Below are 15444 nucleotides of genomic sequence, written 5' to 3' on the forward strand. Positions count from 1 at the left end.
AAATTAACTAAAACCTAGTCCTCGTTTAAAATAATCCCTGTCCGGGAAACCGCCCTCGAGGCTATTTAAATGCAGACGCCAAGTGGAATATTTGTAGGCGTGTTCGACCTCATGCGGCGCTGCGCAGACCGATCTGCGTATGAAATCAAAATATCGCGAGAGCGATCCAAAAGCACAAAGAGCTTTCGATACCTTGACGTCATACGTAGATTGGTCTGCGCAGCGTTGCGTGAAGCCGAACACGCCTTGTATCTCCTCCTCCTCTGTGACGTAGCGCTGGTGAGCGTCCTGACTCCGCCCACCAGACAGGAAGATACAGAGCTCTGTGATCGTAAGTGGCCGTGCAGACCGAGAGCTCATACAGACGTTTGTGTTGTTAGTCCTGCTCAAGAGGATGAACACGACTGTCGCTTGAATTTAATGTCAGATTAGCTTTCATCTGGAATCAATTCGCATTCCTGGTTGTTTATCGCACACGCAGCTGGGTGATATCGTAATTTTAAGACTCAGATTGACCCTTTTTATTAGATCCCAATCTGGCCTTTCTTTATTTAAGACAGTTCACACATACAGAAACAAAGTGGATTTAACAGTGGCTACGTGGTTTACCCGCACTCCAAGATGCTTCTGGTCTCCCAGCGGCTAGACTCACCTCGCATGGACCCATTAGTGAGTTTAAGAGTTTTATTTTATCGATTTACATCATGGATATGAATGGAGGTTCGCTACAGTTTAACGATCAATTGTTGTCTAAAACTGCGCGTGTGTATTTCACTTTGTCATACAACTACACAGGCTTTTACGCAGTGATTGGCTTTTAAACTGCTCTTACGCTTGTGGTCCACGGTGAAGTTTGGAAACTTGAGTGGAGAAATCCCAGGGTTTTGTGTGTATTAGGCAGACAGAGAGTAGATGACAGGTTTTAAGACTGCATCAAAGATTAACTGGCGCTGTCCCACGCATTTACGCACATAGGCTACTCTGAGGAAGTTCCATTAACTATACCCACAGTCTGATATTACAAACTCTGATTCAGAGGACATACCAAAACCCGAGTTTATCAGTGGAGACATTTAGGGCGCTTGCGCACCATGGCTTTGCTTTACCGATGAATGTAGGCTAACGCAATTTACGATTAATAAAACCTTTGTTTTCCTACATGCTGCTTAAGGCAAACGCAGATTTGTCACATCTCCGAGTCAGAGAGGCAAAAATCCCATAGTGTTAAATCAGCATGTGGTGTGCTTGTTGGAATGAAATGGCATTTATCAGACCTCAGCAGGGCTGCGCTCACTAACAAAAGACTGAAAACTGGGGACTTGGATGAGAGCGCGGCTCCGAGTCTGCAGGCACTGTGTAAATCATCTTAAAATTAGCGATAATGCGGGTTTTCACTGTCGGAATTGCGGCTGCAGTTAAACATATCAATTTAATAGTTCATGTGGATTGCTGAGAGATAAATGATAAAGACAGACGGCGATTGAAATGGGAGACAAACTAACAGTGTGTGCAAGATTAAACCGAGCTGTACCAGAATACGTAATGGGATTATAAAGGTGGCGGAGGGCTCGTTCACTCTTAACATAAAGAGGGCTGCGTGTAACCGTATGGTTCGTGTAAAGAAGCCTTGATATGTCTGTATGTTTAGGACATGCTTGAAATGGCCGGTAATTCAGTGCCCTGTTCAGCAATAATCGAGGACAATTAACCAAAGGGGAGCATTCAATGACAAACATAATTTACGCGCTGCCCCCATTGACTGCGTTTTGTTATGGATTTGCCTAAATTACACTGTTCTGTTCTATTATTGTATTTACACAGATAAAGCATGCTGCACTTGGTTGGCAGTACCATATTTTCAGTATTATATGTTTCCTTTTAGTTCAAGAGGGAGTTTCCTCTGTATGGATACTTAATTCTCTCTATTTTTACAAAAAGACACAAATGAAACTAAGAATGTGACCGTTTGAGAGAAATACATGTATTGGCTACGTGTGTCCTATTCGTGGCATTATCTCGAAAAGCAACGTTTTTCATGTAAATGCATGTAAAATGGATCAAAGACATTTGTAGATATCGCGAGACTCATAGTTGGTATGACTAATACTCATGTTTTATTAATATTAATTTATTAAGGGTGGCCCCGCCCATGTAACCTCGTTGACATGTTCATCCCAGGTTTCGATCTCTAGGTCATCATGTTAAAATGTTAGTTTGTGCAAGGCAACCTATCCCTTACGGAAATTAACCATGGTTTTTTTTGTGGTACTTGTGTAGTAACCATGGTTTTTTGGTGCATTGATTACTTGGGGCAAAACCATGGTTTTACTACAGTAACCATCGTTTACTATGGTTTTTACAAAAAACATGGTTGTCAAAACCATGGTTATTTTGTGATAACCATTGTTTTACTGCAGTAACCATGTTTTTTTGGTTTTAACTGTAGTAAAACCATGGTTTTTCAATTTTAACTGTAGTAAAACCAGGTACATTTTCATAAGGGATATATTAGAGCGATCTGTCATATTATTATTATTATTATTATTGTTATATTAGCTATTAAATATTATAGTAATATATAAAATACACAAGATTACTATCGAGCAAAATACATAAATAATATGTATTTTATTTTTCTAAAGGGAACTTGGTTGGATAGGTTGTTTCTCTAGAAGCCAATTTGTAGATTTCCCGCACCGGATCTTTCTGCTCCACTCGATTTGAACTGATCTGTGGCCAAATGAGTCAGAGCGCTTTGAAGCTGCTGTTGAAGGATGAATAAAAGGGCCGAAGTGGAATGCGCGCTCCGCTCTTCAGATCTCGTGCACGCACAGAGGTTCACTGTAATGCGAGCACTGCTCGTGAATACACTTGGATCTCTCCTCAAAGTTAGGTGAAAGTTTAAGACAACACATCCAACTTTTATCTTACCGACATTTCTAGAATGAGATCACTGAGTCAGGGCTTGTGTGAAGGAATTTAACTCTGAGGGTTTCTTTTCTTTGGAGAGACAGCGATTGTGAGTTCAAAAGCAGCCTTCAAAGAGCGAGACTCAGCACACCCTCATACCACAAACAATCAATCTGTCATTTTGCCACGCTAACTAAGAATCGCTCTCGATGCATCACCTTGAGTGACTCGTTTTTCCTTCGCGAGGAGACAGGGTGAAATTGTGCTGATTTGCAGCGGGGAGCCATATGGTAGATCGAGGAGACAGATAAGGATGGTAAGGAGAGATAGCGATACGGGGTGTTGTATGTGATTCGGATCTATTCTAGATAAACAAATTGAACATTTCTTAGACAGCGTTTATACTAGTGCGTTTTCCTTTAAAAACGCATAACTCTTGCTACAGTCACACCTGGCGTTTACACTACTCCGGAGTTTTCAACCCCGGAAAACGGAGACTTTTGGAAACGCTGCAGACCCCCCCTGCGTTCCATTTCGAAGGGCTCATCCCTATGCCCTAAGCCCTTCGAATGGTTTACCCTCCAGAGTGAGAGCTGTGAAGGGCTAAAGGGTGTAGGGGACCAAACAACTGTTTCTTGAAGTGCCCTTCTGCATCATCATCCCGCGCCCATAAGGAGGCGGCATCACTGGCTCTCACTAAATCCTTGTTGTTTCGAGTCAGATCCGTGGGCGTGGCTTGTTGGTTTTGACTAAATCTTTGGTGCTTCAAGTCTTACGAAACCTTTACCCTAACCCACACCCTAACCCTAACCTTACTTTAACCATCTAAACTACCTATGATTGTTAAAATTGACGAAAAAACACGTTTGGGTGATGACGTCAGACTCGAAACACCAAGGATTTAGTGAGAGCCCGGCGGGGTCACCACGCAAAGAATCTGCGCAAAGAATCATGGGAGCCCGAAGTGACCATCAGTTATACGCTTCGAAATCCTTCATTCTGAAGGGCCCTTTGAAGTGGCCAGTTATGAGCACTTCGGTTTGGAACGACCCTTCAGTATGGCGGCCATGATTGTAGGGCGATATATCCCAGTTAAAACGCAGGGTCTGTTTGAAAACTCCGGGTTGCGTTTCTGTGTAAACGGACGAAAACGGAGACTTTAGAATACGCAGGCGTGGTTGCCCACATTCGCTTACTGATTGAGTCGCCTGTATTATTACGTTTGCTTCCCTGATTCGTTAAGCCTCGGTCATATTAGCCATTACGCTACCTGAAGACAACCAACCTCGCAACGACCGTGTGAACAACAGGCTTGTTTGACTTCAAGCTGCGCTGCGCACACGGATCGACAGGGTGACATTACAGCAACGAGAGCGAGAACCGTATGCTTTTAAATCGTGCTCTCAGTACTGCGATGTCATCCGTCGATCGGTCTGCATGACGCCGGATGAAATCAAACAAGCCTAATAACATGGATTACCTCATGTCTAAACGGTCATGTGACATGCGTTTTCGGTAGTGTAGTGTAAAAGCGCTCACTAAATCCTTTGTGTTTCGAGTCAGATCCGTGGCCGTGGCTTGTTGGTTTTGACTAAAAACGTGTTGTTTCAAGTCTTACGAAACCTTTACCCTAACCTAACTCAAACCATCTAAACTACCTATGATTGTTAAACTTGCCAAAAAACACGGTTGCGTGATGACGTCAAACTCGAAACACCGAGGATTTAGTGAGAGCCGTAGTGTAAACGCAGATTTTTTCTAAAATGCATGTGGAAACGGCAGTATAATCGAGGATCGTTTTCGCTTTAAAATGCCGTTTTCCTACGACAACGGTGTGATGTAAACACCACATTATTCATAGGTGAAGTCGCATGTATTTGTGTTAGCTGAGCGTTGATTTAGGCTACAGATTAGCTGATTTGCCTTTTGATACTTGAGTAGTTAAATGATAAAATGCACATTTGTAGTTATTTGATAAAGATACACACCTACTTCAAAGACAGTTGTGCTCTGTAAACACAAAACACACAGCCCTTTATAAGTACATCTATATGAATTAGGCTAAATGTAATATTTACTGTCAGTGGCAATTAGTAATTTATCAACAGAAATTCAACATCTTCCATTTATTCAGGGATTGTGCCTTTTTCCAGGCTGGGTATCGCTAATCCTGTTTACCCCGTGTACATATTTTCTCAAATATATTCATAGGGTAAAAGTTCTGTGATTATACCTCTTTAAAGCTTAAAGAACAAAAAATGAACACAAGGACCATTACCACGTGGAGGCCATCATTTGTTCCTACTATGATATTTCTTCACTTGGCAAGAACGACAGAGTGCGAGTAAAGGTGAGACGAGAACAAGGTGGGGTGGGGGGATGTTAGAAGAGAGAAAAACTGCGTCAGTGTGACCAGGCAAGACCTCACTAGGAAATAACAGTGTTGCCTAGGGATGAAAAACAAACAGGAGCACATACAACATATTTGGTTGTGTGTTTTCTTTTCCTGTCCCCAGCACTCTGCACAAAAATTCTGACAGAGGTACTAGACTGGAGAACACACCCACACACTCGTCTCAGAGCTTTTCCCGCTACCAGTGACTTTCTCCGGAAACCCCTGCGTCCCTCAACCGCACGAAAAGGAAGTTTATCACCACCTGATTTTTGTGAAAAGTGAAAGAGAAATCACTGGTAGCTCAGTGAATGGGAAAAGGAAGTCTAAATGTATACGCCGAAATTACTGAACGAATCAGAACGGCACAGCTTGGCAACGAGGAAACGTGCTGCCTGCCTCTGGAGAAAATGTGAGAGGAGGTGATGGCTAAAAAATAGCGAGAGCCTCTTGTACTGCTTAAATTACCTCTGACAATCAACTAACATCAGCTGCCATAAAGCCCCATGTGAACTCGGCATCTGTTATGGTTTGAAGGCCCATAGGAATATCACTCATATGGAGCATCATCTACATGCTGCATCAGCACATTAAAAAGTCGCTTATTCTCTATGCACCGATTTGTGCCAAGTTGTTCATGTGCGGGGCATTTATGACTGATCACAGACCTCTGAACACTCATCTATATAATCCATTTTTCTCTTTCTCAGGTTCATTGCTTGTCTATTGAGTGCCAAGTAAATTGGGCTAAAATGTCTAAATTTAAAAAATCAATCCTCATAAATTCAGTTCTTGTGAACGTCTCACTTGTCACACGGTCATTTGAGCTTGGAAATCAGAGAATTCTTAAAGATTGAGCCGTACCAGCTTTTGGAATAAGAACACAGGGTGAGTTTGATTCCTTCATTGTGTCATTGTAGCACACGTGAATTATCCACATGGTGAGATGAATAGTACCTTGGTTTAAAAGCGTAGTATTGAGCACACAACGCATTCTCTGTAGCGCAGCTCATGAAAAAGGGAAGGGAGCATGTGAGAAAAGAAGAAAAAACAGACAAAACGATGAGAAATGGAAATCTCCACATACTCATTGAATGACATCATGCTTACAAATTCGATTGGATGCAGTTGTTCTGAGTATTTGTGTTACTCTTGGGGAAGAAGACGGTTGGTGTGGTTAAATAACTGAATGTTTCCTTTTTGGTCTGTGTTAGTGTGTAGCATTTATTTGTGTCCAGTTATTCTCTGACTATCTCTTCCACTCAATTTCTCCTTGTTTCTGTTTCTTCGAGATATTCACACAATTCATTTCATGACTATTTGAGTAATTCATTTAATATTGAAGATCATCAAATACCTACAACTCCCTTTTTCTTTAGCCATGTAGCAGTAGTGTGTCTATAGTCGCACTGCATGGAATAGTTCTTTGTTGAAACCTAGCAGTGGCTTCCCGCTTGCACCATCATTACACGCACGCACGCACACACACACACACACACACACACACACACACACACACACACACACACACACACACACACACACACACACACACACACACACACACACACACACACACACACACACACTGTAATGAACTTGTAGCTCAGACTTTCCTTTTGGAGAATGTAGGCATGTGCATGTGAGACGGGGTGGTTGACATAGAGTTTGTTTTACCTTCCACTGCTGCTGTGTTATAATTTCTCAGTGATGAAATGAACTGCAACAGTTTTTCAATCAGAGGGAGTTAAAGAAAGCATTGAACATTCGCATCTTGCATGATCTCTGTGCGTTTCCAATTCAAGTGCAGTGAGCCAGCCAAGCATAAAAAGGACCTTCAAATTTTCTTTATGATGTGTGTGAGTGTGTTCAGCCTGGCTTGGCCTTGATCGATTCTTAATGGTTGGGAATCTCCAGTTGAGGAAAACTTGTTTTCATTCTGTGCGGCGCAGACTAAGCTGTGGTTTGACTGTCCAGCCTTAAAGTCAACATCACATTGTGTTTACTTCTGTAATGAGACTTATTTATGAATGAAACGGGAAATTCAGAAAGAAAAAATGCAGAGGCAGAATGTAGTTTTATACAATGGGATTAGATGGGATGGTACAAAAAAAAAAAACATGGTCTAATAAACAAGAGGGCTTGGTGATGTCATCGGAAAAAGAAGCTGTTTCACAATTATTTTTTAAAATAATGCTAATTATGGGTGAAACGATACGCACAACTCATGATTCAATACGATACCCGATTTATGATTGCAATTGCATCACGATATTTGAGGGGGAAAAGTGTAAATAAGAATCTGACACTCAATTGACAGATTCCCCCCCCAAAAAAAAACGGTAACAATTTTTAGTAACATTTGTTATTAAAGAATTGACAACATTCAAGGTTTAATTGAGCCATCTTTATGTAAACTCATAAAAACTGAATAGATCTGTCACAGAAAAACAAAACTGAATTTTACCATAGCTTTTCGATACATATTGTAATGTTTTTGCATTGCGATATGCGATACTTCGATATGTTGTTACACCCCTAATGATAATTGGCTTTAAAACCAAGAACCAGTATTAAGAATGTTGACTTTAATAAATAATATTCACCTTGGATGGGTGTTAAAAGTTGACATCCTTTTAGAGTGCAGCTGAATACAGATGTTGTGTGAAAATTAACCAGCACCCTGACTCACACAAGACTTCAAAGAAACACTCTTACACAAAAAGTACAAGTAAATGTTTCTCATTCGAACGTGTCACTTTGATACACTGTGATGAATGATCATGCAAGACGGTAATCATGTCCACTAGAATGTACATGCACACAACACACGAACGACCGCGCTTTCATCTGTGGTCCAAAGTAGATTTACCCAGAATTCTTGGCACTTCATATCGCACCGATTCCCAGAAGCAGTTGTCGTAGTAACCATGGCAGATTTTCACAAGTGTGATCTTTTTCCTGCTTCTTTCTAAGGGATACAAATGGAATGGGGTGTAAATTATTAATTAGTGGAGATGGTAGGAAAGAGATTTTATTTATGCATATACAACGGCATTTTTATCCTCGTGTGTACTCTGTGAAAGAAACAAAGAAATATTTGTGGATTTAAGAAGATGCTAAATTACATCTGCGTGGAAGTGTGGGTGATCGTGTGATTGGGAGCAATCTGGTAACAGTGTTGAATATTCATTACTAGTGAATATTATGTGCTGCCTTTTGCATTTTTTCATTGTTGTCTGAGAGTAGTATTCTAGGTCACTATCCCTCCTCTAACATCCCTCGTGTCATCCATTAATAGATTGTACTTTTGTGTATGTAGTTGATCATAAATGTGTGCTTCCCAGTAACGTGTACTCGTTCTTCTTGAAGATACATGGGCACCTACATTTCTAAGTTTTCCTCTTAGTTTCTTTATTGTTCATTAAAGGTGCAGTGAACTAGGACCACAATTTTAACCCGAGCTTTTGTTATATAAGAGGGAATCGTATTCAAGCGAACATCCTGTAAGTGTCAGACCTGAAAACGCCCTTGTTGCTTAAATAACAACTGTTATTGACACGAGACTCAGCGAACGGCAGGTCCTGGAATGCACCTATCATAGATAGGTTGAACACCGCCTCCACAGAAGAATATCAACGCCTACTTCTCGAGCCCCGCCCACTGGTTCGCGCATGACAGTACTGAACACAAGCTGCACGGAACCAGATAGAGCGAGTGTAAGCATCATGCCGTTAAAGATCGCAAAATATTGTGCAGTGCCTGGTTGTGGAAGAACACAGACGCCGCAGAACCTTCCTTCGGATTCCGACCGTAGGAATGCGTGGTTGAAGTTCATTTTTAAAGACGTTCCAGCTCACGTGGGGAAAACATTAAGAGTTTGTTCGCTTCATTTCAACGCGGATTCCTTGAACAAGTCTTTGCTGAGAGACTAAAATTAAAAAGCAGTGCTGTGCCATCAATATTGGATCCGATAGGAATGGCGCAGCAATCTTATGTGAGTAAAACATATTTGTACTATGCGTCACTATTGCTTTGTTAGAGATATGCCCTGATAGTATTACCTGGGGACCTCTAGGCATCTCTGTGATTTGGCGGGCTCATATATCATTTTTCAAGGTTTTATCCACCGTTTGCGAATAATGGAGGCTGTTTTGAAGTGTTTTGATATTATTTCTGGTGCTGGGTCATTTTGGCCGGGAGTCTACCGTTTGTTAATTTATCATGATAACTATAACATTTGAGACCCGCGATCGCGGTGATCTTCTGTCCGGTTCGCGGGTCTTAAATGCTGACATGTACGGTCATATATCACTAAACACCATGCAACTATAGGCTATACAAACTAGGGCTGTCGCGATAAACCGACGATAAATATCGCGTGATTTATGCACAGCTTTTGAGTGAAGTACGGGAAAATGCTGCTGCATCCGAAAGCCAGAGGGCGCTCTCGTGCGGAAACTCCAAATACGCACTGCAGAAGAAGACCATAACACGTTCAAGAATCTAGGAAATGCCTATGGACATCTTTTTATCACTGTTACTCAAGCCTCATCAGGTATTTTTATGATAATAAAGTATATTTATAATGTTCATGTTTGATGGGTGTTGCTTTTTCAAATGCACATTATAAGCGACTCAAACTCGCACTGCTTTTAGATCGAGCAGCATTTCCTACTGATCCCAGAGACGTGCTTCACGGACAAGCTACGCATTAAAAAAATATTGACACATTGCATATTGTAGCCAGCTTGATTTCAATAGGATTTATTGGTATTGCGATAAATTATCGTGCAGCCCTAATACAAACTATACGCAAAGCCTTGCCATCACATCCGGGAAATAAGTCCGTAAATTTGAGTAAAATCAAGTTACATAAAGTTACGTGTCTAACCAAATTCACAGAAGGCCTCAACTAAGTCAACTACGCAAGCTGCTATCCAATCACAGCAGTGGGCGTTTACTTCCAAGTCTTCTATGCGGCCCGCCCTTAAAAACCGAGCGTTTCTCCAGCCGGCTTCAAAACCAGGGTAAAAAAGCCTGTTATTTATTGATTTTGATGTTTCCGAATGTAAAAACCACGCGAACGTCATAAGTAGACATCAGACAATAGTATAAAACAATAAAAACGGCCAGTTCACTGCACCTTTAAAACACACTAAAAAACAAATTCCCCTATCCCTAAACCATGCACTTTTACATAAGCTTTCTACCTTCCTCTCTTTCTCGCCCTTTTATATCCATATACACACCTATTCTCCTGTTTCCGAGAAAGATCCCTGATTTTTTTGTTTCTAGTGTGTGTGTGAGGTCATTAAGAGTGCCACTATAGCAATAAAAGGGCCCATACAGGAACACAGGTGTCAGTTTGCAAGCCCATAGTAACAGATTGTGGTGCAGGGTTCATTGAGTAACTTGATCCAAACATAATGTTTTACCACGGTCGGCCGTGGTTTGGCTAGCGATTCGGGTTACACACACATACAGGCATCTTCCACCATCTCGATCCACAGAGCATGGATGTCCTGACCCCGGTGACCCCATCCAGTGGAAGGGTGGAGTCTTTGTAATTGATATAACTGATTAATAGTTCTCCCCATCCGCCCTGGTCTCCTTTAGTGTAATTGGCTTTTCATTTTACCGTCAGCTTGGAAACCTCTCGAATAGCTGAAGTGTGTGATTTAGTAAGAGGGCGTGATGAAAATATTAGTGCATTAATATATGAGCGATAATATATGCATTTAAGCTGGTGTGCAAAGATATTTTTGGTAAGCGTCTGTCTGTTAATAAGAATGACCAAGACTGTACAATGACAAAGATGAGGTGCGATGGGCCAGGTGGAATCTGGTGTTTTTTGATGCACTGATTTTTGCTGAAATGGAATAAGACATTGTGAAATGTGATCAGCAGGATTGACAATACAACATTCTTTTTATTAAGTGAAAGAATAATTAAAGGGATAGTTCACCCAAGAATGAAAATACTGTCATCATTTACTCGGATTGTTCCAAACCTGTATAAATGTCTTTGTTCTGCTAAACACAAATGGAAGATATTTGGAAGAATGTCACTAACCAAACAGATCTCACCCCCCAATTGACTCCCATAGTATTTATCTTCTCTACTATAGCTGTAAATGGGGGATTAGATCTGTTTGGTTACTGACTTTCTTCCAAATATCTTCCTTTGTGTTCAGCAGAACAAAGAAATATATACAGGTTTGGAACAATCTGAGGGTGAGTAAATGATGTCAGAATTTTCTTTTTGGGTGAACTATCCCTTAAAATTAGACAAAATATTTAACGAACAAGTATGGGACGGGGGATGTGTAGCACTTTGTGAATGACAGCCGTTCCAATTCAGTGGAAATCTGTAGAGCTTTCTGAAGTTCTGTGTGTGTGGGGCAAGAAACCAGACAATCAGGTAGAACAGACCATTGCCATTAAAATTCCGCTTTTCCATTTGGCTACATAGCTTGAAAATTTGTAGATAACCCTATAAAAGTTTAAAAGCTTGAGAAAGAAAAACACTAAGCGCAAAAATAAGAGTTATAATAAAAAACTGTTTATTGGTACCATTGTTTAAGCCTGAGAAACTCGCATCACTATAGCAAGATAATTGCGGCTCCAATGTGTTTTTTTTCTCCGGCTATTTTATTTTTAGAGAACATGGGAATTGAGAGCGTGAGCTGCTCATTTTGGTGGAGGGGCAAACTCATGTCGCACTGTGATTGCACGTCAGCGACAGAGTCCTTTATGACAGACGGAAGTCAGAGCGAAAGAGTGAAAGAGCCTGTGTGCGTGTGAGAAAGAGATAATGAATCATTCACTACAAAAACCATTTAAAAATCAGTCATACTTGTCTGAGTCTCTTCCCTCTCCTGCATTCTTAAGCCATTACCAGAATATTAAAACATTTGTTTCCAGAAGCAAACTAAAACCCTTTAGAATTCCTGCTTGGGCTGGTAAAAGGACTATAAATTTGATTGTGTGAATGGAAGTGTGTGTATATACTGCAGGTGGCGGTTAGGGGAGGTTTATATGTATCTTAACCTCTTGTCCCACGAGCCCTACAAACAGATGATGATGTAATTGAGAGCCGGGTCATTAGGTAAAGCCGGGTTTGCCATGGCTCCGATGTGGATTTCCACGGCACTGTACACTCATAACTGCATGCTTTTCTTGCTTCAGGGAAGATGGTTGAAGTTTTTCCCCTCCAGGTGACGATCAGTAATCTGGGAAAGGAAAGTTTTAATATAGACACATCCAACCTTCCAGCGTTTAGGTAAAGGGGTCAGATTGTTACCAGTAAGTCATTCATGCTCTTTTTTCCACTTTATCCTTCCTCCGCTCCATCCCATTTTATCCTGTAGTTTTTGAAGGGATTGCTCTAATGGCTTCAATCACTGTTTGGCCCAGATTTCCTAAAACCCCCGGAGAGTTCTGAGATGAATTAAAATCGCTAAAGACCATGTCGAAACCACAAAATAGGGCGAAACATCAAAGTGGTGGATTTCTCATCGTTTGTATTGGCGCTCGCTTCACAAATGAGTGTGGCTAAAGTCTGTGGTGGCAATTTGCACGTTTTTAGGAATTTGGTTCATCAGCTGTCGATTTGACGTGTTGGTCATAAAGTGTTTATCATTCATAAAATCCTATAAGCGGCGCCAAACTGAGCACGCAAACAGCACGTCCTGTAAAAACTGCATCAGAGTTTATGCAATGTAGTTGTCAAATTTATGATCACTATCTCTCTTAGTACAGGTGAAGTACACACAAAAATCTTCCCACAGCATGTTAAGCTTTTCTCTTATCTCGTTAGAGTGGGATTTATTATCCACTAGTGATTGGCTTTGACTCAAGCCATACTTGTGGCAACAGTGTGTCTGCGAAAACACGGTCATAGTGCGAGACGACGCTTTCTGAAGTGACTTTGCTGTTGCGACAAAGCTGCGGGTGGAAAGGGGGAACATATTTCTGCCTGGATCGGACGTCCAAAACAAACAGCGCTACGAAGGCTGAAGCTCCTCTCCGTAAGGACCAAAATTCCACAGCAACCACACAGCCGGAGAATCTTATTCCCACTTCACTTACACACTCTGTCACTTAAATTTAAATAGTTTTCCAAGGGATTGAGGGGATTCCTCAGCCAACATTAACAGTCGTGCACGTTCGTCTGATCCATCGGACGGACAGATATGGCAGAATACATATGTGGAAAAGCGCAAGCACCAACAAACATCTGTCAGTAAATGGACATCACAGGGAAAGAATGAAGAAGAGAGGGAGGGTAATAATATTAGCTCTGTAAAGCTCACACTACTACATCTGCTTTGACAGGACATCCACTAATCGGAACTTAACAGCTGTCTGAACGGAGGTAACCTAGAGATGGTGGGCTTTATTGACGGTGTTTTTCCAAAGCTTCAGTCAAGGTTAAGAGTGGGAGGAGAAAAGACTGAAAGAAATGGAGGGATAGATGTAGAATGCAAAGTCATTTAGGTGAGCGCGTGAGGAGACAGCCAGGGGCTTTCTCGTCTTGTCTGACTGTCTTTCTGTCTGTTTCAACACGCTATCTGTCTGTCACCTCTGTCTCTGTCAGGATTCCACATTTAATTTGCATGATGAACAAGTGTTTACAGTTGTTTTCGTGTTACTCTGGTTACCCTTTTCTTATGGGAAAGTTTCTTTTGCAGTTCATATTGGACTTTTTGGGGCAACTAACTGCCTTTCAATAAACAATAATATGTTTTATGTTGTTATAATTTGAACTATGTGAACACTTTGTTAAGTGTTTTATAGACTTGCAGTAGCAAATTGCACTCTTAAAAATAAGGTGCTTCAAAAGGTTCTTCGATGCCATAGAAGAACCTTTTTTTGTCTAAATGGTTCCATAGAACCATTCCTTTAACATCCGATTATGAAAAGGTACGAAAGAGATGTTTTTTTTAAGAACCTTTGACTGCATGGCTTTCAGAGTTTGTCTTCTACATTTTATTATTAATATTTAATGAATATTGTTGTTAATGAAGATGTTCAGTTGTTGTCATTTCTGTTAACAGTTTTAAGGATTTTTCACGTATTGGCTTCATAGTTCATGGTTCTGTCGAGTTTCTGCCCATGGCTCCATTTGGCTCTGTCAAACACTGTTTGATTTGGTAGAACGGCTCTAAGAATAAACTGGCTGAGGGAGTTTCTCTCCATCTTCATCTCTTCATAGGTTAGGTCCTTGCGGTGCTCTGTCTGCAAATTTCTCTCTAACACTGCACTCAATTGTAACTGCTGGGCCTCTCTATCCTGCCTGCCACATCAGGATTTAATAAATGTGCCATACGCTCATTGATTTTCCTCTGCATGTTTGTGCAGCTGCTGGTAATGACATCACTTTCTGAGTGCATGCGGTTGTGTAGGAGTCAATGAGTGAGACAGCTACATGTGTCGTGCTTCAAAAAGAACAAAATGATGCTGGGTAGGTGCCATCATTGGCCCTTCAACCACTGATCCGCTCTATCGTACTCTAAATGCCACCCAAGAAATAGATGGACTTTCTCCCTCCCATAATGCTCTCTGTTCCAGGACCTACTGACTAGTCAAAATATTGGCTGCGGTGCAGTTCTGTGTTTGCGTGCACGTTTGTGCTGATACAAAGCATTTTTGCTCTTCGCCGTCCCCCTTTTAAAGAGTTGCTGGCTACAGGAATGCATTCCTTCTGTTTTTGTCCTGCCTCTCTTCACCTCCTCCTCCTTCCTGATCTGGTAAATTGTTGTGACACTGTAGCACTTCAGAGTCTGGTGTTAAAATTTTCCTGCTTAATGACAAATGAACATGTGGATAGATTCTTCTCGTTGGCCGGTCATTAACATCTGACACGTCGGATCGGGCGGCTTCGCTGCGGTGCGGGTGCAGTTCTCTCTGCATTGAAATGCGGTGATTGCGATGCTAAGCGCCTCAAGTATTAATGCATTTATTCATTCATTCCATCAAATCCCTCTTCATGCAGATTATCAGACCTCTCTTTAACCGAGAAGATGATTTTATTTTATCCCCCAGTTAACGAGTGTGTGTGTGTGTGTGTGTGTGCGTGTGCGTGTGTGTGTGTGTGTGTGTGTGTGTGTGTGTGTGTGTGTGTGTGTGTGTGTGTGT

General features: G+C 41.4%; 1 protein-coding gene across 1 annotated transcript in view; it reads left to right on the top strand.

The window, feature by feature from the left end:
• Positions 1 to 336: 336 nt before the first annotated feature.
• si:ch73-211e3.1 (trithorax group protein osa) overlaps positions 337 to 15444 on the top strand; it is a 70129-nt gene continuing 55021 nt past the window's right edge. The window contains exon 1 of the mRNA XM_057338345.1: positions 337 to 669. Coding sequence (XP_057194328.1) covers positions 622 to 669 — 48 coding nt within the window. The 5' untranslated portion in view covers positions 337 to 621. The remainder of the gene's footprint in view (positions 670 to 15444) is intronic.

The sequence above is a fragment of the Triplophysa rosa genome, linkage group LG1 (assembly GCF_024868665.1).
Source record: "Triplophysa rosa linkage group LG1, Trosa_1v2, whole genome shotgun sequence".
Taxonomy (NCBI): domain Eukaryota; kingdom Metazoa; phylum Chordata; class Actinopteri; order Cypriniformes; family Nemacheilidae; genus Triplophysa; species Triplophysa rosa.